The 24,181-nt window shown below is 34.8% G+C and overlaps 1 protein-coding gene across 1 annotated transcript in view; it reads left to right on the top strand.

Moving 5' to 3' along the window:
* Positions 1-24,181, top strand: part of CNTN3 (contactin 3) — a 429,201-nt gene that overhangs the window by 393,101 nt on the left and 11,919 nt on the right. Inside the window, 6 exon segments of the mRNA XM_074284089.1 lie at positions 697-855; positions 946-1,095; positions 5,468-5,538; positions 6,437-6,671; positions 6,973-7,088; positions 12,418-12,604. Of these exon segments, the coding sequence (XP_074140190.1) occupies positions 697-855; positions 946-1,095; positions 5,468-5,538; positions 6,437-6,671; positions 6,973-7,088; positions 12,418-12,604 (918 nt within the window).

Below are 24,181 nucleotides of genomic sequence, written 5' to 3' on the forward strand. Positions count from 1 at the left end.
TCACAACCTAGGGTATATTTTTTAAGTTTATATTTTAAGTATATTTTTACGGTTTTTTTCTAAATATGCCCAAAAGAGTCAGGATTTTCTAAAATGTGCTATAGAAAATAGCCCTTACTACTCTCTAGTGCTGATTTGCTGCTGTGTTGAAAAATTGCCCCAGTATATCCTAGGGTAAAACAGCTTTAGATAACAAATTGGTGGACTACAGAGATGCATTAGTAGATTACTGGAGGATGCTGGGCCAGAAATAAAAGACATCAAATTTGGAAAGGTACAAAGATCCTGCTGTACAAAGGTCTCTCAAAGCATGTGGTATCTGTAATCGCATAATGTTATAGTCTCAGAATGACTGTCTCCCAACTGGATTTCATACTTTTCAAACAACAGACAGAATTTCAGTCCATTTTAAAAGAAATAGTGGTGTTTTTTATTCCCAGTTAAAAGGCCTTATCCCTAAGAGCTGGAGAAATTGGAATCTGTTGGAGATATTCAAGGGGTATTCTTATACATTGTTTTCTTTTGTACTGGGTCTTAACTCTTCTCACAAAGTAAGCACTCTTGTGCAGAAAGGAGTCTGGAGAGATTAGCAGTCTATTTCATTCCTTGGCCAAAAAGATGAAAATCTTGTTTGTTGGCCTCTAAGAGTGAGTGCCTTTACATATAATACAAAGTTCCTTATTTTGTTTTGGCTAGGTTCTCCTGGGCCACCAGAAAGTGTGAAGGTAGATGAAATAACAGACACTACAGCCCAGCTGTCCTGGAAAGAAGGCACAGACAACCATAGCCCAGTCACATCCTATGTCATTCAAGCTCGGACACCTTTCTCAGTGGGCTGGCAAATAGTGACAACAGGTGACATGGAAAAAGAAATTGATTCATCTGCATTTCAAACTCTCATATTAAAGAGCAAGGATTCTTAGTTCTCAAAACATTATTTTATAGTGCCTGATGTCATCGATGGAAAAACATTCACAGCCACAGTAGTAGACCTAAATCCTTGGGTGGAATATGAATTCCGTGTTGTAGCCAATAACAAAATTGGAGGAGGGGAACCAAGTTTGCCCTCAGAAAAAGTAAGAACTGAAGAGGCAGGTTAGTGGTTTTTGGTTTTTGGGGGGGAGGGCAGGATTGCTTTGTAAGAAGTGAATAGCTTTTGAGTTCTGAGTCTACTGACTCAGACTGAGTCTACTTATGTGTTCATTTTTAGGAGCATAGAATATAGCACACCTTCCCCCACACTTGTATCTGAAGACCTTCTTCCATACCTCATCCCCTGCCCCAAAAAAGGGCTCTTTCTCCAAGAGCTCCCTTTTTTCTGCCCAGTCACAGACATCACTAAGAAATAGAATCCGACCACCTTCTCTTCCATGGATTTGTGGTTCTTCAATTTGAGAAAACCAACCCTTTGAATTCATGTTATTGCTGTCTCCTGCAGGAGAATGCCCCTGCTACCATCACTACAATCTTACTCTCAACTTCATTTCTCAGTCACCTGTTTCAGTGTTGCCTACAAATGAACCAATGTCTTCCCCATCCTTAAAAAATGGGAAAAAATTATCTTGATCCAACCATGCTCATTCTCTATTGTCACAGATTTGTCTCCTTCCCTCATCTTCTTCTTGAAGTACCTGTCTACATTAGGTAGTTTTTCACTTATATATTTCCTCTACTCTTTCTTTTTTTAATTAAAGTTTTTGTTTTAATTTTCAAAACATATGCATGGATAATTTTTCAACAATGACTCTGGCAAAACAATGTGTTCCAAATATTCCTCCCCGAGATGGTATGTTAAACATGTTAAAAATTTCTATTAAATCCAATATATACATACATATTTATACAATTTTCTTGTTGTACAAGAAAGATCAGATCAAAAAGGAAAAAAAATGAGAAAGAAAATAAAATGCAAGCTAATAACAACAAAAAGCTCTACTCTTACTTTCTTTAAAAAGCCCTCTATAATCTGATGTCACCAGTTAATTGAAAAGGTCTCTCCCAAGTTACCAGTCTATAGACCTTTAAAAAAAAAAAAAACAAACCTTCCCTTTTAAAATAATGCTTATTTTCCTTGACCATTTGACACATTTGTCCATCTTCTCCTGGATATACTCTCCTTTTTAGATTTTCATAAGTTTGTTTTTCCTGTTCCTCCTCCTGTCTGTCTGCTTTGCTCATAGTATTCTCTGTTTAACCTTCATACTTACTAACTATATATGTTCCCCAAGAATTTGAACTGGGCTTTTTAATAACTTTCCTTTCTGCTCTCAAATGCTATAATCTCCCATGGGTTATCATCTTTATGTATGTCCTGCTTAAAACTTTATTTTCAACTCCGTCCTGAGTTATATAGTTAAATATCATCAGCTGCTTTTTGGACTTCCTAAATTAGATGTCCCAAGATTTGTCAAATACAATATGTCCATCATTAAATTCATTATCTTTCTTCCTAAATTCTCTCCAACTTCCAGACTTCCTAACAATACTCCCCCTCATCCATGTTCATAACTACAATATCACCCTCAACTCTGCATTCGCAGATCTTATTTAATCTGTTGATAAATTATATCAGTTCTACATTCTCAATATTGATCATATATGTAGCTTAACATATAAACAGCTAGATGACAATAGCTGTGTGATCTTGGGAACTTAACTTCTCTTTGCCTCAGTTTCCTCATGTGTAAAAAAAGGATGAATTATTGGGATACTAAAATGAGATATTTATAAACTTTTTTGTAAACATTAAAATGCTGTATACATGCTAGCTATTATTGTTATGTGGCAGAAGGAAAAAAAGATCACATGAAATAATAATTGTAAATCATTTAGCACAGGGTCTGGTAAACTGTAAGTACTATGTGAATGTCAGCTATTATATCTATTATATTAGGACCACCTTCTCACCATTCACATAGCCACCACTCCAGTTCAGAATATCATGAGGTCATACCTAGATTATTATGCTATCCTTCTAATATTTCTTTCTGTATCAAATCTCTCCCTACTCGAATCTATTCTCCACTAAGTTGAAAAAATATTCCTAAAGTATAGCTCTGTGTCACTATGCTCCCCCAAACTCCCATGGTTCCTTATTTCTTCCAAGATCAAATATAAAGTCATCATTTATCATTTAAAGCTCTCACAACCTTTCCCATCTTTCTAGTTTTCTTTCACTTTATTCCCCTCAGCACACTTAGTGATTCAGTCTCCCTGGCTTACATGTTGTTTCTTGTTTAAAATACTCTTATCTTCTGTCTCCATGGCTTTCTACTTATTGTGCCCTTACTTAGGATGCTTTCACTCTTAAACCTCACCTCTTGCCTTCTCTGGCTTCTCTAAAATATGAGCTGAATTATCATTTTCTTCAGGATATTTTCTCCTGTTCTCTCAATTACTAGTATCTTACCCTTCTTGGATGACTATCCATCTAATATACATATCTTGCATCATTTCCCCAATCAAAATGAGCTCTTTGAGAGCAGGTACTGTTTTGTACCTTTTATTTTATTCCCAGCACTTAACAGAGTAGTGGTCACATATTACTTTTTTTTTTAATTAAAGCTTTTTATTTTCAAAATATATACATGAATAATTTTCAACATTCATCCTTACAAAATCTTGTGTTCTAAATTTTTTCCTTCCTTTCCCCTCCCCGCTTCCCCTAGATGACAAGTAATCCAATATATGTTAAACCACACATGCTCCTATCATATTTTTTTTTTGATGGAAATGCTTTTTGACTGAAAGGATCATCAGGGATTTGGCCTTATCCCAGAATTTTTGAATTGCTTCTCAGATGCAATCATTCCCAATACCTGAACTAATTTATTCATTTAAGTAGATAATCTTTCTAATGGATAGAGTTATCCAATTCATTTTTACAAGGAAAAAAAAAATTCATATAAAGATATTAACATTTCAGTCCATCAGGAATGATCTTTAATATTGAATGAATGTGTTTTTGCTGCTATTGTAGTGTAAATTTTGATTTATATTATTGCCCTAGTAGAGAAAATGCTGTCTTAATGGATAGTCGGCATTTAGACTTGACAGCATCTGAGAAGACTTGTGATAAAACTTTATTTGGTCCCATTTTCTTCTATTTTGATATCATTGAGCTATCTCAATTGAAGTTATGCTTGTCCTGTTTTAAGATTTTGAAAAATTCTATTATCCTTAAGAAAATTAATTAATAGAAGCAAATATAAAAACCCTTCATTTCAATTCCTCAAAATTCTTGATTCTAACCTTCAATTTTAGAAAGCTCTTTACAAAAATCTGATAATGGAATAATGAACTTACAGACTCAATATTTTCAGGTTATATAATATTATTCTTTTTTTTTTTTTTTTCTTTCTGAGGCTGGGGTTAAGTGACTTGCCCAGGGTCACACAACTAGTAAGTGTTAAGTGTCTGAGACCAGATTTGAACTCGGGTCCTCCTGAATTCAGGGCTGGTACTCTATCCATTGCGCCACTTAGCTGCCCCCCAGGTTATATAATATTAAGTCAGATAAAGATGATACTTGATTTACATCCCAGTATTATTTTTTTCAATATCAATCACTGTTTGTTTGTTTGTTTTTCCCGGATTTGTGACTTCATAGTTATGAAGGATTCCCAGTATAGAGACTCCCTGAACTAATAGAGATTGACAACTCATCTGTCACTTATAGTCTTAAAGAGTTTTCTAGACCACTGACTCATTAAGTGGGTCACCCAACATCACAAAGCCAATATGTGTCAGACACAAGATTTAAACCCAGATCTTCCCATATTATCAGCCTTGTTCTCTATCTTCTTTGCAATTTTGTCTTTCATCTCACTGAATATGTTTAAATTATGTTGACTGTTTAATGTAAACTAGCTTTATGTACCTTGAAGAAGGTACCAAGATGAATGTCTTCAATAGCGTATTTAGAAGTGGAATATGTAGGGTCACAAAGAATAACGTCACCCCCAAAATTAATATGAAATTAAGGAACTTCATATTGCTTATGCTGAATGTGGTCTTTTGTACATCATTCATTCCTATAACAATAACATTTTAGAAATAATTATCACAGTGATTGTCTGCATGTGAAATTGTCATTATCATAGAGCAAAAAGGTTGACTTTTCCCCTCAATTTCTGATTTTAATTTTTCATGCTCTTCTTTTCATTTTAACCATTCTGCTATTGAAAACAACATGTATATCTGTTGAGGATATAAGGAGATGTAACTTTATGGTGTCAGTTATGTGATTTTTTTTTTTTCCCCTAACACATCTAAGATTTTCAATCCCTTACTTGCTTTTATACAAAGATTTCAATTACTTCAGAGAGACCCAGAAAAGAAATATTCCACACTTGTATTTCAATGATCATTGTCCTTCAAAAATAAATATTGAATGTAAAAGGATTTTCTTTCAAATTGGTGTTAATAAATTTAAATATTCGCTTCTTTATATTTCTCTTCTTCACAGTTCCAGAAGTACCCCCTTCAGAAGTAAGCGGGGGAGGTGGCAGTCGGTCAGAACTGGTTATAACTTGGGATGTAAGTTACTTTGACAGTGCCTCTCTATCTCAGCTTTGTGCGTAGGAATATAATAGGAACCTGTCTCTAGTTTACAACTACAACCTATCCAGGCAATGTGTGTGTTACTTGTTTCTTCCATTTGATTTATGTTTTGTTGCATTCTTGGCCTTCCTTTCAGCATTATATTTTTGTGTGTAATTCATAAGAATTTCAGCTATACATCTGGGAGGCCTGGGAATTGCTGGCATTCTTTTAAGGTTTCAAGGTAATAATAAATAAGCATAAGCAAAAGATTGTTGTAGCAAGGTGAAGCAAATAATTACACTTGTCAACAGGAATTTCCAACTTTGCCAGGTTTCAGCTTTGAAGGCAATGAATTCTCCTGAATACATAGCAATTATTTTAATATTAGTGTTGTGGTTCCTTTCTGCCAGCTCAATGACAATGATTAGGCCATTTATATAATTTTGTTTTATTTTTGAAAACTTGGCTTATGAATTGAATTTTAGTCAACCAAAATACTCCGTCTTTCCTTAATCAGATTTGGAAATGTCTACCAAAACATCTAATGAATGGAAAAATATAAGAAGTCAGTTATTTTTTATTTAACATTTCATTTTTTGTCTACAAAATACTAAGCAACCAGATATTTTCAAACATCTGCATCAAAGTTATTTTCACTTGTCATCCATGTGTGCTTGATGTTCAGCTTGATTATTGAAAGGGAAAAAAAAAATTAGAAACTAAGTTGTTTTTCTTCAAGCTTCTATTTACTGAATTATACAAAATTTGGTGTGCCTCCCTTCTCCCTATTTAAAAAAATATAAAATATTTTTAAGTTAAAATTTCACCAATCATAACATAGACTTGAAAAGATATTGGATGGGGCTGAGTTTTTCACTTTTTCCTTGTCCAGCCAGTCCCTGAGGAACTACAGAATGGTGAAGGTTTTGGCTATGTGGTCGCCTTCAGACCTCTTGGGGTTACCACGTGGATCCAGACGGTGGTTACATCTCCTGATACACCGAGATATGTCTTTAGGAATGAAAGTATTCTCTCTTTTTCACCCTATGAAGTAAAAGTTGGTGTGTATAATAACAAAGGCGAAGGGCCATTCAGCCCAGTAACAACTGTTTTCTCTGCAGAGGAAGGTAGGTAATTATATTTTCCTTGGACTTGAAAATCAGGGCTTATAATTTTAGTAGTATATTTTACCTTACATATAGTAGAAACTTAACAAGTAGTTGTTGGATTGAATTGTGTTTCTATATTTCTGCAAAAATCTTAAAAAATTGTTGATACAACAGTGGATTTTTTTCATAGAATTACCAAAATCAGATCTCTTGTGTCTCTGTCTCTCACATACATATGATACATGTATGTATATATTTTAGTTTGTATTTGTATATTTTTTATTATGTATATATTTTAATTCCAATTTTCCCAATGCAGAACCTACAGTAGCTCCATCTCATGTTTTGGCCAATAGTCTCTCATCATCAATAATTGAAGTTTCCTGGGATGCCATTCCTTGGAAAATGAGCAGTGGACGATTACTGGGTTATGAGGTAATCCTTTTTTTTTTTTTTTTTTTTTTTTTTAATACACAACAACCAATGAATCATGTATATATGTATTTTATAATGCTAATAATATATGTTTGATGACTCTAAGTAACTACACATTTTATGCCAACATTTCCTTACCTAACTAGAGTACTGTTTCATATAAGCCACACCTAGGAATCATTGGGGCACTTCAGTTAACGTGTGTGTGTGTGTGTGTGTGTGTGTGTGTGTGTGTGTGTGTGTGTGTAAATAGGAAGAGAAAGAGAGAGCGCACTTATTATGTACTTGGCATTGGCCTAGGTACAGCTATAAGCAAAGAATAAATCAAGCTCCTTGCCTCCAGTGATTCTACAGTTTAATTGAGGTGAGATGAAGAACATATACTTGAAACAAAGGATAATACAAATTAGAATTAAATTAATTCTAGTAAGCTCCTACTATGTTCCAGGCAGTATATTAAGCAATTGGAATTCATTGAAATGCAAAAAAGTAGTTCATGTTCTCAAGGAGTTCACAGTCTAATGAGGGGGACAACATGAAAACAACTACATATAAACAAGATATATAGGGAAATTTGGAGAAAATCAACAGAGAAAAAAGACTTAGAATTAAAGGAGAAAATGTGCTTTTAGCTAAGCCAGGGAATCCAGAAAGCAGAGATGAGGAGGGAGAGAATTTAGGCATGAGAAATAGCTAATGAAAATGCCAGGAATTAGAAAATGGAGTATCTTCTGCAAGGAGTAGCAAGGAAGAAAAAAAACAACAAAAAAACCAAAAACAAACAAAAAAAAAAACTCTCATTAGGTCACAGAACACAAGGGGGCAAAGTTTTAAGATCAAAGTACTTGATCCTGGAGCTGATAGGGAGTCACTAGAGTTTATGAAGAGAAGGGTATTGAAATAGTTATAAGAGCTAAAAGTCAATAATATGGATGAGCATTTTGAGAAAGGCTCATGGAACTTGAACTAGATTTTAGAAGACAAGAAAGAATGAGTGAAAGGAACAGAGAGAAATAGAAGGGCATGACAAGCTGGTGAAATGGAAAGCAATGAGCATAGTGCCAGCTGAACTCAAATGATAGGAAACTCAGAGACAAAAATCAATAAAACTTGGGAGTAAATTGGAAATAGGTGATGAAGGACAAGGAGCAGTCAAAGATGACTCCAAAGTTTCCAAATTGAGTGACTAGGTGCAGAGTACAGTGAGTGCTGCTGCTTCTGCTGCTGCTACTGGGTAGTGGTGGTTAACTTATATGTATTGCAGAACTGGTAAACTGGATCCTTGGATAACAAATCTCATCTTAGAATCCAGGAATACAGACATGAAGCTCAGTTCTAGTGATAAGGATTTAGAGGCTGAAGAAGGTAGAAGTAGAAGAAGAAAGAAGAGAGTAGTAGAAGGTAGAAGAAGGAAGAAGGAGAAGAAGAAAAAAGAGAAGGATGAGGAGGAGAAGGGGAAGGAAGAGGAGAAGGAAGAAGAGGAGGAAGAGGAGAAGGAATGAAGAAGGAAGAAGGGAGGAAGGGAGGAGAGGGAAAATAAAGGGAAATTAGGGAAGAGAGAGAAAGAAAATATATCAAGTTAGGAGGCAAAGGAAACAAGAGAAATGCATGGGGGAAATAGAATGCGTGGTGTCTATTTTATAAAGCTAATGGACTGAGAGGTTTCATAGAAAAAGATGTATTGAAATAAATTCCCAATGGCAAATAGGCATTACTACGAGTTTATGGAAGAGATAATCCTGAAAATATATATGATAGGAACTTTGCAAAAATTAGGAGTAAGGAAAAAACTCCCAGAGATTTATTTACAAAAGGAAAAGATATTTTAACTCACTATTCTATTTAATGAAATTACAATACCACTCAATTTTAATATCATTTAGAAATTAAACTGCAAAAAATCACAAAGCAATTGATACAATTGCCAATAAACATAGTTACATTTCTGATACTGTTTTTCTGTAGTTCTCTACATAGTTTGAAAATTTTTAATATCTTTTCTATCTCTCATCTCAGTAAGGGCTGGTGGTTTGCCATGTGGCGTGCTGAGTAACACATCATCATTAGTATGCAGTCTAATTTTCTTTCCTATTTGACAAAGCAAGAGTTGATGAGCTCATTTCTCGAGGCAGCAATTTGTGTTATCTGGAAAGTCTGACAGGACTCTGACACAAATCTTCTCTTGCCCCCCTTTTACATGGTGAGAAGGAAATAGAGGTGGAAGGACTTCTGTTCCTGGCCATTAACATCTATTTGCTATTTAGACAATCTGAATCTGTCATGACAATTTCACATTCATTCCTGTTAATGTCTTTAGTTATTTTAAGTTTCAGTTTTAAAAACAAATAGGAAAATGGAAAAATGCTGTTGATTGTGGTAAAAGGTTGAAGGTTAATATATTGCATGAAATGTTAATGCATTTAGGCAATGCTTAGAAAAATTCAGGTTTAAAATATGTGTGGCTGGAAGAGTACATAAGTGGCTCCCTAGGCCAAACACTTGGACAAGGATGTTTGTTTCCTTTTATATTAATGGTCACTTAAAAAAAATAAACTACACCAAACATTTAAATAAAATGGAACAAAGGGAGATCTCAATGGAAAGGCTTATGCATAAAGCTAATTCCCTATCAGTATTGATAAAGTTTCCCATGCCTAATCATTTTAGATAAAAATAAACTACAGTTGCACATCTAGACAGTCATACAAATAATTCACGTAAATAAACCTGAAATTGAATAATATTCAGCTTATTGGGTGATCTGAACTAGATTGTCTACTTTAATGGAATTTTTTTCATAATTGCCCAACAAGCTACTTTCCTTCTTCCTCACAGATTACATCAGAAGAGGATTAGCAAATTGCTAAAACATTTTTGGAGGTGGTGTTCAAATTATATTGTAGCTGAAATGGAAAACAAATTTTAAAAGCTCTTACTAAGAATTTCCTAAGATCAACATTTTTCATAATTCATGTTTTGATCAAAATACAATGCAGCCAGTGGATGATCTATTTTCCCATAGAACATGTGATAAAAATAGGTAATTTTGCAGCAAGCTCCATATTAAGGATCATCAAAACACATTTCTGCTTTTCAGTTTGCAGAGGCCTTTTGGCTGTTGTGATAATCCTCCGCTTCTTTAGTATAAATAGGCCATTTTGCAAGTAAGGATTTGAAGCCTCAAAGAGTTAACTGATATAATAAAGATGACAGCTTATAAGAAAGTGAGCCTGGACAGGTACAGCAGAGCTGGTATTTTAGATTCCTTGATCCAGTTTTTGAAAAGTATGAGAAATGGAATTTCAAATATCTTATTTTTAGCTGAGCATTGTCCCATCTAAGGAACAATAGGATCCTTTTTAACTGAGACTTGTGGAAAGAGGGCAAAGTAGGTTTTAAACGAGGTGCACGTTGGTTATCTATTAGATTTGTTAAGAAATGATAGGTTGTCTAACTGACTGAGGAACAGCAAATACTTAAAATTATCTAAAGTTTTAAGTAAATTGATATTAGCTTAATAAGGTAATTTTAGAAATTAAGTTCTGGAAAGAGTCTCCTATTAAAGTAATAAAATAATTAGTTTATATACTGTTTCATTTCAGAAGAAATAAGAAACTAATTCATTGCTTATTGCTTTTTCAAATACTTTTTTTTCTTTGTGATATCTGATAAAACATGTATAAAGAGGTATTTAGATTCCCTGGAAATCTGTCAATATAGATTTCTTTCAATAGACTTTTGGCACAATTTGGACAAAGTTTCGCTTGTACTTCAGAGAAAAGAAGAGTAAAAGAATAGCTAACAATATTGTTTCTCAAAGAAATTTCCCTGAAGTTCACTAGAAATACTACTAGACATGGAATCAAAGGAACTGGTCTACTATTGGTTTATTAGTGACTGCATGTGCAATTTCAGGCAAATTATTTGATTCATCTAGGCCTAAATTTTCTCATTTGGAAAACTAGGGAGCAAGATTAGATCATGGTAAAAATTCCTTCTAACTCTAAAACTACAGTTCTAGGAATGATAATTCAGTCTGGTTTGTGGTTGATTCAAAGCAATATTAATGATATTTTTTCCCATAAGAGGAATAATAACAGTTATAAAAGTAGCCAAATTGCTAGACATAAAGGACCAAAGCACTTGATGTATAATAGGTGCTTATGTTATTTTACTTAAATTGACAAAAGCAATATTAGTTTGTGAGATAAAGATACTAAATGATTTGAATTATATATAAAATGATGGAAAATTATAATAAGTATTGCCTCCTAATATTGTAAAAATTCATGGTAGATACATCAAGCCTCCAGAAAGCATGAGATCCAAATTAAGTGACTCATTTCTAAAGAATCTGGAGTTAAAACTGGAAAAAGCACAATAGGGGACAAAATAAAAATGACCTGTCAACATTTCCATCACAAACAATATGTGAAGAAACACTGGTCACTAGTAAGCATACATAGCATCTATCAACTAATTGATGAGCACTGATTAATTATGCGCCAGGAAGTGTGTAAGGTGTTAAAAGGAAAACACAATTATGAAACAGTACATATTGTCAAGGAAGACAGCATGTATTCTACATACATATATGTTTATATATTTATATATGTATGTGAGTGTGGTGTATGTATGTGTGTGTGTGTTTGTGTGTATGTGTATAACCACCATAGTGGTGGTTACACAGTTTTGATGGCATTGAGGTATGCTTTTCAATAATAAAAAAAATGATATATATACATAAAATAACAATGATAATAACTTTATTTTATAGCATTGACTCTTTTCTAAATCTCCTATTGGATGGGCACTACAGATGCCTATCCCTATTACTATCTCTATTTTACAATGAGGAATCTGACATTCAGAAAAGTCAATTATACAGCTACTTGGTTTTAGAAATAATATCTGGAACCTGGCTTTTCTGATTCCGTCTCTAGTTCTCTAAATATATTTTAAATGATTGGGGAAAAGAAACGAAACAAAACATTGTAGACTTCCAAGAAGATACAAGCAACTTCTTTTTCTTCTCTATAAAATCTTTATGACATAGAGAGTATCTTTTTTATTAAAATTTGAGAAGGAAATACATTTTATAAAAGATGTTCTATAGCATATCTCATCTTCACACTCATAATTGCAGAGAGAGTTAGGTCACAGGAATGTGGTCATTTAATATTTATCTAAAAGCTTTGTCCTTGCAGTTTTATCATTATAAAATAAAACAGTGTCAAAGGTTGCTCAAAGAAAAATCATACTTTTGTGTTAGATGGTCTTTCATGAACAGCACCAACATCAGTGCATTTTTTTTTGTCCCCCTTTTTAGATTCGATACTGGAATAATGGAGGCAAAGAAGATTCATCCAACAGAGTCAAGGTCATGGGGAATGAGACATCGGCCAGACTTCAGGGCCTGCAGAGCAACTTAGTATATTATACTGCTGTCCGGGCATACAACAGTGCTGGGACTGGGCCTTTCAGTGCAACAGTGAATGCGACCACAAAGAAAATGCGTAAGTATTTTCAGATTCTCTGAATGGAAAGGAAGGAGCCCCATATGGTACATAATTTGCATTTGCATTTAAAATTAAGACCATATGTGTCACTGGGGATGACCAAATCAATTACTGTTTCCATTATTTTGTGAAATCCAAAAATGCAGCTCCTCACTACAAAAGTGCCAAGATATTTAGTATGCAAAAGGCCCAAAGCCCTAAGACCTTTTTCATAGAAAATATCTTGGCACTTTAAGGTAGAGTCTATACATGGAAATGGGCTTGAAATCCCTGAAGCTCCAGTGCCTTTTAAGCTACACAAATCCATTGTACTCACTTATGAAAGAATCTAAAAATATAATTTGCTTTGGAGGCAGAGGAACTGGGTTCAAATCCTTGGAGAAGTTACATAACTTTTCAGGGCCTCAGTTTTCATTTATTTATCTTTACCTATACATACACCTATCTTATCTATTTATTTGTCATCTATATATCGGTTATCTAGACCTATATAGATATCTAGATATCTATGTTCTATCTGAATATACATATACACATGCATTTATAATCACAGACATATATGTATATGCATATGCATTTATAGACACACCTACAAATACACAGAATTAGGTGATTGGACTAGATGATTTATAACACTATATGGTCATTTTATGACCAATATAATTGATATTAATTGTTTTGTTATAATTTGTTTTAAATCCTCCAGGCTTGATTTTTTATGAGAAGTCCAGAAAAGCTCATCCCAAAGTATCAGGTGTTCCAAACTTTCTTGTGCCTGAGTGTGATGCTAATTGGTCAAATAAATGAATCTTCAAATAATATAGGTCAGCATTAATACCTTCTCCCCTCTCAAAAATAAAAATAAAAACATCAGCTAGAAAAAGCAATGTTTCCTTCCAAATTGAGTAATCTTTAAATGATCATATATCAAAATTTTAATACAACTCAAAATCACCAGTGTGAAGGTTACTTTCTAATCAACATAAATCTACAAGCAAATCGATACTATTTGATTTTTGAGTCTTACTTGGATGTTCCAGATAAACTACCATTATATAGGAATGGTGGATTACATTTCATATCTTATTACATTCTCACAGTTTGACCATTTGGCAGGTGAAAAATTATTTCTCCTAAGAAAATATCAGCCTGAGTACTAAAGTTTTTACTATTGCAGCACTGCATCCATGAAAACATTGTATATGTTTGAATCATTTTTTATTTATTATTAATTCACATTTTAAAAAATATACAGATTATAAGAGCCTTGATGTGAGGTTACTACTATAGTCTTTAGTTAATTAATGGAATATCATGTTACATTTCTCTGTATTTAAAAACACAACACTTTGTTGCCTTAAATTTTAAGAAATCATTAATGTGCATTTTTTCTTTATATGTACATAAAGGAATGAATACCATTTTTCTGCATAGTTGGTTTGTAATTTATAACATGAAAACTTTAGTCCACCACATTGGAATTTCAAACTGTAAATCATGATAGTATTTGGCTATAACATTCATAATCTTTGGCTTTAATAAACTATGCTCATTGAAGAAGAGAGGTGGTTGAAACTGATTTCATTAGTATGGAGAACTTCCTTATGTGAAATTTCCAATTATTGATATAGTTTAACAACCCTGTCAATATTTATAATCTCAGAGAGTTGCCTGGAGCAGGGAGAAGTGATGATCACAGCACACACCTGTATGTCAGGGGCCTAGACAGAGCCAAAGCCTCCTGACCCCTGCTTCCTATATTTGTAGAAAATTGATTTGACTACCAAATTCAGAGAGTAAACCAAATTACAGGGGTAATGTTTAACCTGCTTAAGGCTAACTCTTTTTAATTACTTTATCACATCAATTTGCAGATGACTAATGTAATCCTTATAAATTAGTCTTGTGTAATTGCTTAAAAAGACCAGTGAGACTCCTACTTGTCAGGCTTGTTTAGTATTACATCAAGTATCATCTGTTACAAATTAAGAAAAAACAACTTTCTTTTAAAATATCAGAGAATTCAGATTTCTGAGAAAATGTTTGATTTCAATGGGTTTAAATGTTTGTGATTACATTTATGCTGTAATAATAGCTAAAATTTATAAAGAGATTTAAGTTTTGAAAAGCACTTTCCACATATTTTCTCATTTGATGCTTACAACAATTCTTAGGGTTGTTAGTTGTTCCCATTTTACATTTGAAGAAATCGAAGCTAGAAGATTTCTCTGAGTATAACTGGGTAGCCCCTGAAGTGGGATTCAGACATGTCTTTCTGATGACAGGTAGGATTCTCATGGCAAAGAAAGACCATACACATAATAACTTCTGACTTTCTGATAAAATCAGACAATTAGAATTTACTACTACAACTAGATGGCATACTACAGAGAGGACTTGACTAACCTTGATTCAGGAAAACCTAAGATCAATTCATGTCTCAGATACATCCTAGCTGACCCTGGACCCTTCAGCCTTATAACAACACCTACCTTATAGGCCTGTTGTGAGTGTCAAATGAGATTCTGTTGGCAGTTCTCTCAACTTTAAAATGCTTATACACACACACACACACACACACACACACACATAAATATAAAGAAATAGTAGTATTAGTAGTAGTAGTGGCAGCAGCAGTAAAAGAAATAATCGTAATTGTAGTAGTAGTAGTAGTAGTAGTAATAGAACTAGCAGTAGTAGTAGTGGTAGTAGTAATAGTAGAGTAGTAGTAGCAGTAGTGGCGGTGATGGTAATAGGAATATAGAGTAAAAAGAGCAGGAGGAAAAAGAGAAGAAAAAAGGAAGAGAAGAAAGAGGAGGAGGAGAAATTGTAGTAGTGGTAATAGTAATAGTAACAATAGTAGTAGAAATTGCAGTAATGAGGGTAGTAGTGATGTAATATCAGAAATGAATATATCAGTGAAAGAAGAAAACAAGAGGAAGGAGACAATAACTATGTTCTAAGATTAAGTTTTTAAAATGTTCATTTATAAGTTATACTTAAGAAGACTTCTGTTCAGTGAAACAGAAACTTTCTCACAATTAACAGAGCTAAAAGAAGGTCATGTAATTTGCTAATTGCAAATTAGGGAACTGACCTTTTAGCTTTCAAGGCCTAGCTGCCTAACCATGGATTTGAAATATTTGTTAAGTAGTAAGTTGCATGTTATTGGATATGTTCAAGAAGAGAGGTCAAATAATTTATCAAGAATGTAAAAGGAGTTATCCTGTGAAAATTCTATGTGAAAAGAATAAAAAAAAGTCTCTCATTAATTCCCAAATTCTCAAGTTCAAAGAATGATCTTTTATTTCAATCACTGAAATATAATTGAATGTATTTTTTGGATGTTATTATTTTTAACATCTATTTTAAATCTTGATGAACAATATAACACTTAGCATGTTTTCATCTTACACCTTTTACGAATGTGTCATTAACAAAAGGAAGGAAATTACCTCTAGAGAAACATTTGTAATCTCTAAGGAGAACAATGAGTTATATTGGCATATTCCAGGATATTAAAAGCCCCATGATTCTTTAGGTCTCTGAAAGGAGAGACCATTCACAGAAATCACAACCTCTCCATGGTTTAGTGGTAGTTTTTTTGTGGGATACAAGGGCCTTCCAATTTCAATAACTTCTGGGCAACACTGTTCTGATGAGCTTTTCCACATAGCTGTCTTGTTCATTGTACTTTTTATTTCAATTCAATTTGTACTAAACTATTATTAAGTATCTTCTATGTGGAAGGTACTATGTTAAGTGCTGGGAATACAGAAAAAGGCAAATGACTGTAAATAGTCATCCCATACTCAGAGTCCTCCATCTTGTCAAGGCTGTAGTGAAATTGCCCTTTTTTTTTTTCTTTTTTCTTTTTTTTTTTTTTGCTAAGGCAATTGGGGTTAAGTGTCTTACCCCCAGGGTCACACAGCTAGGAAGTGTTAAGTGTCTGAGGTCAGATTTGAACTCAGGTCCTCCTGCCTTCAGAACTTGCCCTTTTTTAATATAACTCATGGCATAATATAAACTTAGAATGTAGTGGAGATTTCTGAGATTAGATTGTATAAGAGAAATACTAATATAAAAAGTGGGGTTATAAACAATATACTTCTTCTTAATTTCAAATTGTGTACCTTAAAAAAAATGATTATCTTTTACCATCTTCTTGAAAAGAGAAGTGATGAATGTCTATTGGAAGTGACTCAACAAAATGGGATAGAGAAGCAAGAATTGGATCTCAGAGATCTCAATTCAATTCAAGAATGTTCCACTTAGTACTTAGGTCACCTTGAATAATTATTTGTTCTCTCTCATTCCTCTCACTATTCTCATTTGCAAAATAATGGGCTAGATGAGTCCTGGCATCCTTTCTGTTTTAAATTTATGGTCCTGTCTTATAACTGGAGCTCTTTTTCCTCATTGGTAAAATCAGAGGCTTGGATTATGGGCTACTTAAAGTTTCTTCCAGGACAAAATCTGTGATTTTATATTGTTTTCCACTTATGACAATCTTGATTTAATTGAAGACTTATTTGGAGAAGACTGCACTTAGTCTTATAAAGACTTGAGTTTGAATTCTGCCTCATACACTATATCTGTGAGCTTGAACAAGTTATATAATCTCATTCTGCCTGTTCTCCTATGTGTAAAATAAGGCAGTTAGACTAATTCAATAATTTTCCTGTAATTAAAACCACAAAACTTTTTAGAGTTTTTAAATGGATTTTTGTTAATTAGTTTCCCCCTCCCAAATATGTCATCATCTTCCATTCGGTGTCTCTCTTCTTTAAGGTTTTTTAATGTAATCAGTAAATGGCATCATTAATCAGGCTTCCATAGTCAGATCCCTGTTTGAAAAACCTCAACTTGCTCAATACTTCTACCAGTTACCTTCCTGATTTGAAAGGAAAGTGATTACAAAGATCTTAGAGAAGAACCAGTTACATTTGAAATTTCATCATCTCTTTGAATATTAATAGACTGAGATTTCCACCACATTTGGACTAGTCCCTTTGCAGAGAAGGTTACCTCCTCTGGAATTTAAAAAAAGAGAAATTTAGAATATTTCCCAATTGGGATGTCAGTAGGTTTGTTCATCTAAAAAAAGAAAAAAAAAAAAAAACAAAACAAAACACTTGATAATCTTACTTGAGTTGATAAAAGTATAGTTTCTTTATAGTGTTTACACTTTCTCATCTTCTTGCTGAAAATATAGTAGCTATTTTTGAACAATTAATCATATCAAGGATTTGTTTTTAATAAAAAAAAAAAATTACTCTTTCAACATGTGTTAGTTCACTGAAGGTGAGAGTGAAGCACTGAGGCTTGTAATCAGCTTTACATTTTATATACCTCAGTCCCTACCAGCACAAATATCTAAGTAAGCCAAATCAAGATAAGCATAACACATGAAGGGAAATCAATCATCAAAAGAATACTGCTGGGGCTATTGCAGATTTGTCTGCGGGCTGTAGAAGCCTTTTATCTACAATTGAATGCAGCCCAAGAATAACATTTGTACTCTTGGGATATCAGGAGAAATTGAGGAAGACTAGCTTGTCCTTGGGGAGGGGTGTTACTCTGTGACAACTTGCCTCATCTGCAAAATGGGAATAACTCCCAGGGTTTCCATGAGAATAAAATGAAATAGTATTTGTAAAAAACCTCTCCAAACCTAAAGGAATGACATAATTGACAGTAGCACTTGAAATATGAGGGATGATGATGGTGGTAGGTGGTAGGTAGTGTTAGTGGTATAAACATGAGATTTGGATAAGAGTTGACTAGGGCAGTAGGTAAACATGACAGTTTGATCATGAATAATTAGAGGGAACCAAATTAACCAGTTAACTGAAATAGTTGAGTCTTTTGAATAAATGTGCATCTACTATGTAATCCTTCAATCTGGGATTTTCAGCACCATGGGCATTTCACATCTGAATGGAACCTCAGTGTCCACTGAGTTCAATTGAGATCTAAAAATGGATCTAAAAATTTCTACTATCTGTCAGACAGGTGGTCAACTGTATCAAAGGAGAGGAAGTAATGACCTGCTGGGGCAGTGAACTTCATTTTTTGGATAATGCTACTTCTTAAGAAGAGACAGTTCAGTGGATAGATTCTAGGTCTGGAGTCAGGAAGACCTGAGTTCAAAATAAGTCTTAGACACTTACTAGGTGTGTGATGCTGGGCAAGTCACTTAACTCTGTTTGCCTCAATTTCCTCATCTGTAAAGTGAGCTGGAGAAGGAAAGGGCAAAACATTATGATATCTCTAGCAAGAAAACCTCCTGAACAGCATTGGGTGATGAAGAATCGGACATGACCAAATGAATGAATAACCATTGTCAGCTAGTTTTTTCTTACCGCAATTGTGTACTTGCCTCTTTGTAACAAAGAGCAAATTCTTTCTTAGTGCCTTAGTCATGATCTGTGGCTCAGGATATTTTTTAACCTCCTTTCAAATGGAGTTCTTGTTTCTGAATGAATCCTGACATTTCCCATGTTATATAAGTACAAAATGTGCTACATGTGGGACTTTCTCAGGCCACAAATTGGGAAGTCAACTGAAATTGAATCTTGTAATTTATCCTGTTCAAGGCATGACTCATGTGGAGTGAACGTTGTTGCGAGTCTTGTGAACTCATGTCTGGATGACTGAGAATGTAGGCAGGTGATTCATTTCTGTAAGAGTTCAATCCATTTTTGGCCTTCCAGTTTGTGTCGTTAGCTTGAATGATGGGGGGCCCCGTGACACTTGCAGACAGAAGGAGGTAACCTAAAGTTTCCTCTCTTTTTAGATTATGGTATGGCTGCTGTCCTTCATTCTTAAAGAGAATCAGAATGTTAGGATGTGGGTATGGTGTGACTAACCAGGACAGGCTAAGAATGCCCTACCACTAGTTGGGCACAAAAGGTCCACATTAACATTTGTAGTGGAGATGACTCAATCCCTGCATCTCATGTGTTTTTTGAGTTCCTGCAGTTCTGCTTTGCCCAGAGAATATAGGGACTAACTACATAGGCACATGCTGGGTAATCCTGTACCAGAGTCTCTCATAGTTCCCAATCTGTCCGAGTTCTTTAGAGAGACCTTGAAAGTATTCTTGAGTAGCTTCATCTGATTTCCATGTGAGCTCTTTTTTTTTGCATGAGTCAACATGGCCAGACCAAAGGAAATGTGCTCTCTGCAGTAGAATGAGTTCTAGAAAGGATCTTCAGATTCTTCTTAAGATAATTCAAATCAAGCAATTCAGTTTCCTGGAATAGCACTGGTGGTATACTGTCTGGTTTTTCACAAACATCCAACAATGAGGTCAGCACAATGGCTCTGTAGACTTTCAGTATGTTAGGTAAGGCTTTATGATATGAGAATTGGAGAGAAAGCATCAAAAACCTCTTACTGACTTGTTCTGGATAAGCTGATGACGCAAGTTTCCCAGATGTCTGCAAATGAAATTTATTGCCGGGTCCTTCAGTGCAATTCATGACTGAGGAAAAAGCACATGAGAGAGCTGGCCTCAGAGCCAGAAAGACCTGGATTCAAATTCTACCTTTGATGTGTGGTGACCATGTGACCTTGAACTAGTGTTTCAGCCTCTCATTCTTGAGGCAAGATGGGTCAGATTCATTATTTTTGAGATGAAAAACTCCTGAAGATGGCCCAAGTCAGCTTCAAATACCTGAAATGTTTAATAAAATAAATAGAAACATAATCTAATAACACACACAATGCTAAGTTGTGGTTTTCTAAGTCAATATGTTCCCTCAGGGATCTGCTTTTATTTATTTAATTTGACATCACTGATCTAAGTGACTCTCTAAGACTGTGTTTAATCTGTCTGACTCCTCCTGACCTCATTTGGGGTTTTCTTAGCAAAGGTACTTGCATGGTTTGCCTTTTTCCTTCTCCTATTCATTTTACAGATGAGGAATGTGAGGTAAATAGAAATAAGTGACTTGGCCAGGTTCATACAGCTAGATACTTCAACCACATTTGAAGTGGTTTTATATCTGAAGCCAGGTTTGAACTCAACTTCCTGACTCCAGGTCCAGGACTCCATCCACTCCTAGCTTCCATACAGCAGTTAGACTCTCGGCTACAGACATGGTATTTACTATGAATTAGAGGAGGGAATTTCCTCTTGCAGGTGTCTTCTATCTCTGTGCTTTAGATTCAGTGCTTATCCCTGTCTTTCTTAGGAGAGGAAAATGAGTTTACCCACAAAGATGCTGATACTTCTAAAATGAAGCAATGACAATAATGAATAATCATAGTAATCATAAGCATTTGTTGTTGTTGAGTAGTTTGCAGTCATGTTCAACTCTTTATGACCCTATTCAGGATTTTTATGATAAGATATTAAAATGGTTGGCCATTTCCTTCTTGAGCTCATTTTATAAATGAGGAAACTGAGGCAAACAGGAGTACATGACTTGGCCAGGTTAACACAGCTAGATACTTCATCCATACTTGAAGTGGTTTCAAATCTGAAGCCAAATTTGAGTTCATCTTCCTGATTCTGGACCCAGCACTCCATCCACTGTGTTACCTCCCTTCCATACAGCAACTAGAGCAGTGGATACAGACATGTTATTTACTATGACCCAGGGGGTAGGCTGTTCCCTCTTCCAGGTGTCTCATATGTCAGTGCTATCATAGATCCAATGCTTAGCTCTATCTTTCTTAGGAGAGGAAAATGAGCTTACTTACAAAGGTACTAATACTTTTAAAATAAAGCGATGATAATAGAGAATAATCATAAGCATTTGTTATCACTGAGTGGTTTGCAATCATATCCAACTTTTTGTGACTCCATTCAGGATTTTCATGGCAAGATATTAAATGGTTTGCCTTTTCCTTCTGTAGCTCATTTTACAGATGAGGAAACTGAGACAAATAGAGTCAAGTGACTTGTCCAGAATCATACAGCTAATATGTGATTGAGGCCAGATTTAAACCCAAATTTTCCACTTTCAAGTCTGGCATTCTTTCTATTGTACCATCTAGTTGTCCCTCATCATAATCATAGCTAGCATTAACATAGTGCTCTAAGTTTATCAGTAAGTTTGACAGATGTCATCTCATTTGATCCTCACAACTCTGAGAGGTAAAGGCTATTATTATCATTAACTCCATTTTATGGATGAAAAAGTTGAGACAAACAGATGTTATATTTAATCAGAGTCACACAGTAAGTGTCGGAGCTCAGATTTCAATTCAATTATTCTTGACTTCAGGTCCAGCAGTGTATCCACTGAGCCATACTTATCTGGACATTAATATGGATCACTAGTTTAATTGCTTATAATTATTTATATCAACCATCTCTTTTCTCAGTATTCTTTGGGGATGGAGTAGTTTTCATTTCTATTTCTTCTGGCAAATCCTACTCACTTCCCCAGATTCTGTACAATTGCTCCATTTTTCACGATAGAAGAGTCATATCTATCATCTTTAAAAGTGACCTTTTAGACAGTTGTGTCAAAACCACTATTGGCTCCTCATTCCACTTAATATGATCAGACACCAGAGAGTTCAATAACAGATCATGTGTTACTCATTAATTCACCAGAGCAACTAATATATTTCAGTTCCATAATTTGAAAGGTAAATTAATTTCCCCTTCAGTCAATGCAGGATCATCACTGAGGAATAATCATTAGGAAAAGGGTACCTGGCCAATTAAATTGATTTCTAGTGTTCTCAATTTCAGTAGTGGAAATAATAATTCATCTTTTATAGAGTCTTTACAGTTCATAAAGTAATTTCTTCACACTCCGGTCAGGAGTTCTAGCCTGTCAGTAGCACCCCATTTTCCAGGTGAGGGAAACTAAAGCTCAAAGGGGTCTACCTGGCGTCCCCTAAATCAAATGACTAGCAAGTATCAAATGAGGGCTCTCACCCTGGTATCAGATTCCATCTCCATTGCCCTTTCTAATAGATCCTGTTGCTTTTTGATAACTGCAATTCTTGTCATAAGCCTTATATCATGGTGCTCTAAGGCAATTAAGAGGCTAAATAATGTAGAAAAAAGCAATAGGAGTAAGAAAAGCTGATTGCAAGTTCTGTGGTTAATATTGGAGATTTTAACATTTAAGCAAAAAGTAGAAATCATTATATTGTTACATTTTCCTACTTTGACTGAGTTAGGGACTTACAACATGGGTACTTCTCCAGCAGTGAAGGTCACAAACCATCACTAGCATCTCATTCTGCAAGACTATTACTGCTTATGTCTTTCAAGAGCCTCTACAGACATCAAAGGTTCAAGTCACTAGACAGCTCTTGTGGGATGTGTGGAAAAGAATGATGACAAGTATTATTATTAAGAAGAGGAAACAGATGATTTTTAAGCAAATATTGCCCCATTTAAGCATTACAACTCTCCTGCAAATTAGATATTATTGTTCCCATTTGACAATGGAAGAAACTGAAGCTCAGAGAAGTTAGATGAGTTTATTCAAGATCAAACAGCTAGAAAGTATCTTCTTAGAAATAATACTTGTCATCATTCTTTTCCACACATCCCACAAGAGCTGTCTAGTGACTTGAACCTTTGATGTCTGTATTTTGTAGATACCTGAGAAGAGCTTTCTTAACTAGCTATGTACTTAGCCCAAGTAGCCACTCTTTCTAGTAGTATATTTTTATTTGCCATTTTCATTTCCTTTTTTCACATGCTAGGTGTTGAGTTGTTAGAGACAGATGTAGTGAATCCATAGATCACTGATTATAAAACCAGATTTTTATCAATAGGCTGATGTGTTTGTTCCACTTTCTATAATGCATTGCTCTATTTCTTTCTCTACCCCACAGTTGTCAAAGAGTGGTCAATACAAGTTAGGTTCTTACTGAGTGCTAAGTTGGTACTTAATAATTCTCTAGCTCAGAGTTCACACCTTTAGTTCAAACAAGCAAATTCATTGGCTGTAAGTAGTTCCCACAAGCCCCTGCAGTACCCACAAGCCCATTCTCTGGGAGGATAAAAAGAGGCAGCATTGAGTCTGAACAACAGTCTACATTGGGCAGTCTAGATTGGAATAAGAACAAGACTTCCTTGGGGAACTTCAGGGAAGCTCGAGGAGATTCAGAGCCAGGATTCAGGAAGAAGAAGATTCGAGATTCTACCTTTGCTCTGGCTGGAGGCTCCAGAAGCCTCCCAAGAAACCTGCTGACAGAGAAAAGGATTTACAGAAAAGAAACCTCTTCCCAGAGAAGGATTACAATTGAGAGACAATCAGAACATTACATTTTGGTGCCCAACGTGGGCCAAGGACTGATTCTGAGCCCTTCAGAGAAGCTAGCCCGGACCTTTACAAATACAGTTTGAACATTTTTTGTTATTTAGCAATTTAGAAATAGAGATCGTCAAAAAGCATTTATTGAGCAACCTACACTACATCCAGGCACTGTCCTAAGGACACAAAGAAATGCCCCAAAAGTCTCTGCTCTCAAGATTTGCATTATAATGAGATGGGACTGGATTGGTGATCTTAGAGGTAGAGGGAATTCCCAGATAAAGAAAATCTCTCTACCAAAATAGGTTGGCATACTCTCTGCAGCTGATAGTTT

This window comes from Sminthopsis crassicaudata, chromosome 1 (assembly GCF_048593235.1).
Source record: "Sminthopsis crassicaudata isolate SCR6 chromosome 1, ASM4859323v1, whole genome shotgun sequence".
NCBI classification, from domain to species: Eukaryota; Metazoa; Chordata; class Mammalia; order Dasyuromorphia; family Dasyuridae; genus Sminthopsis; species Sminthopsis crassicaudata.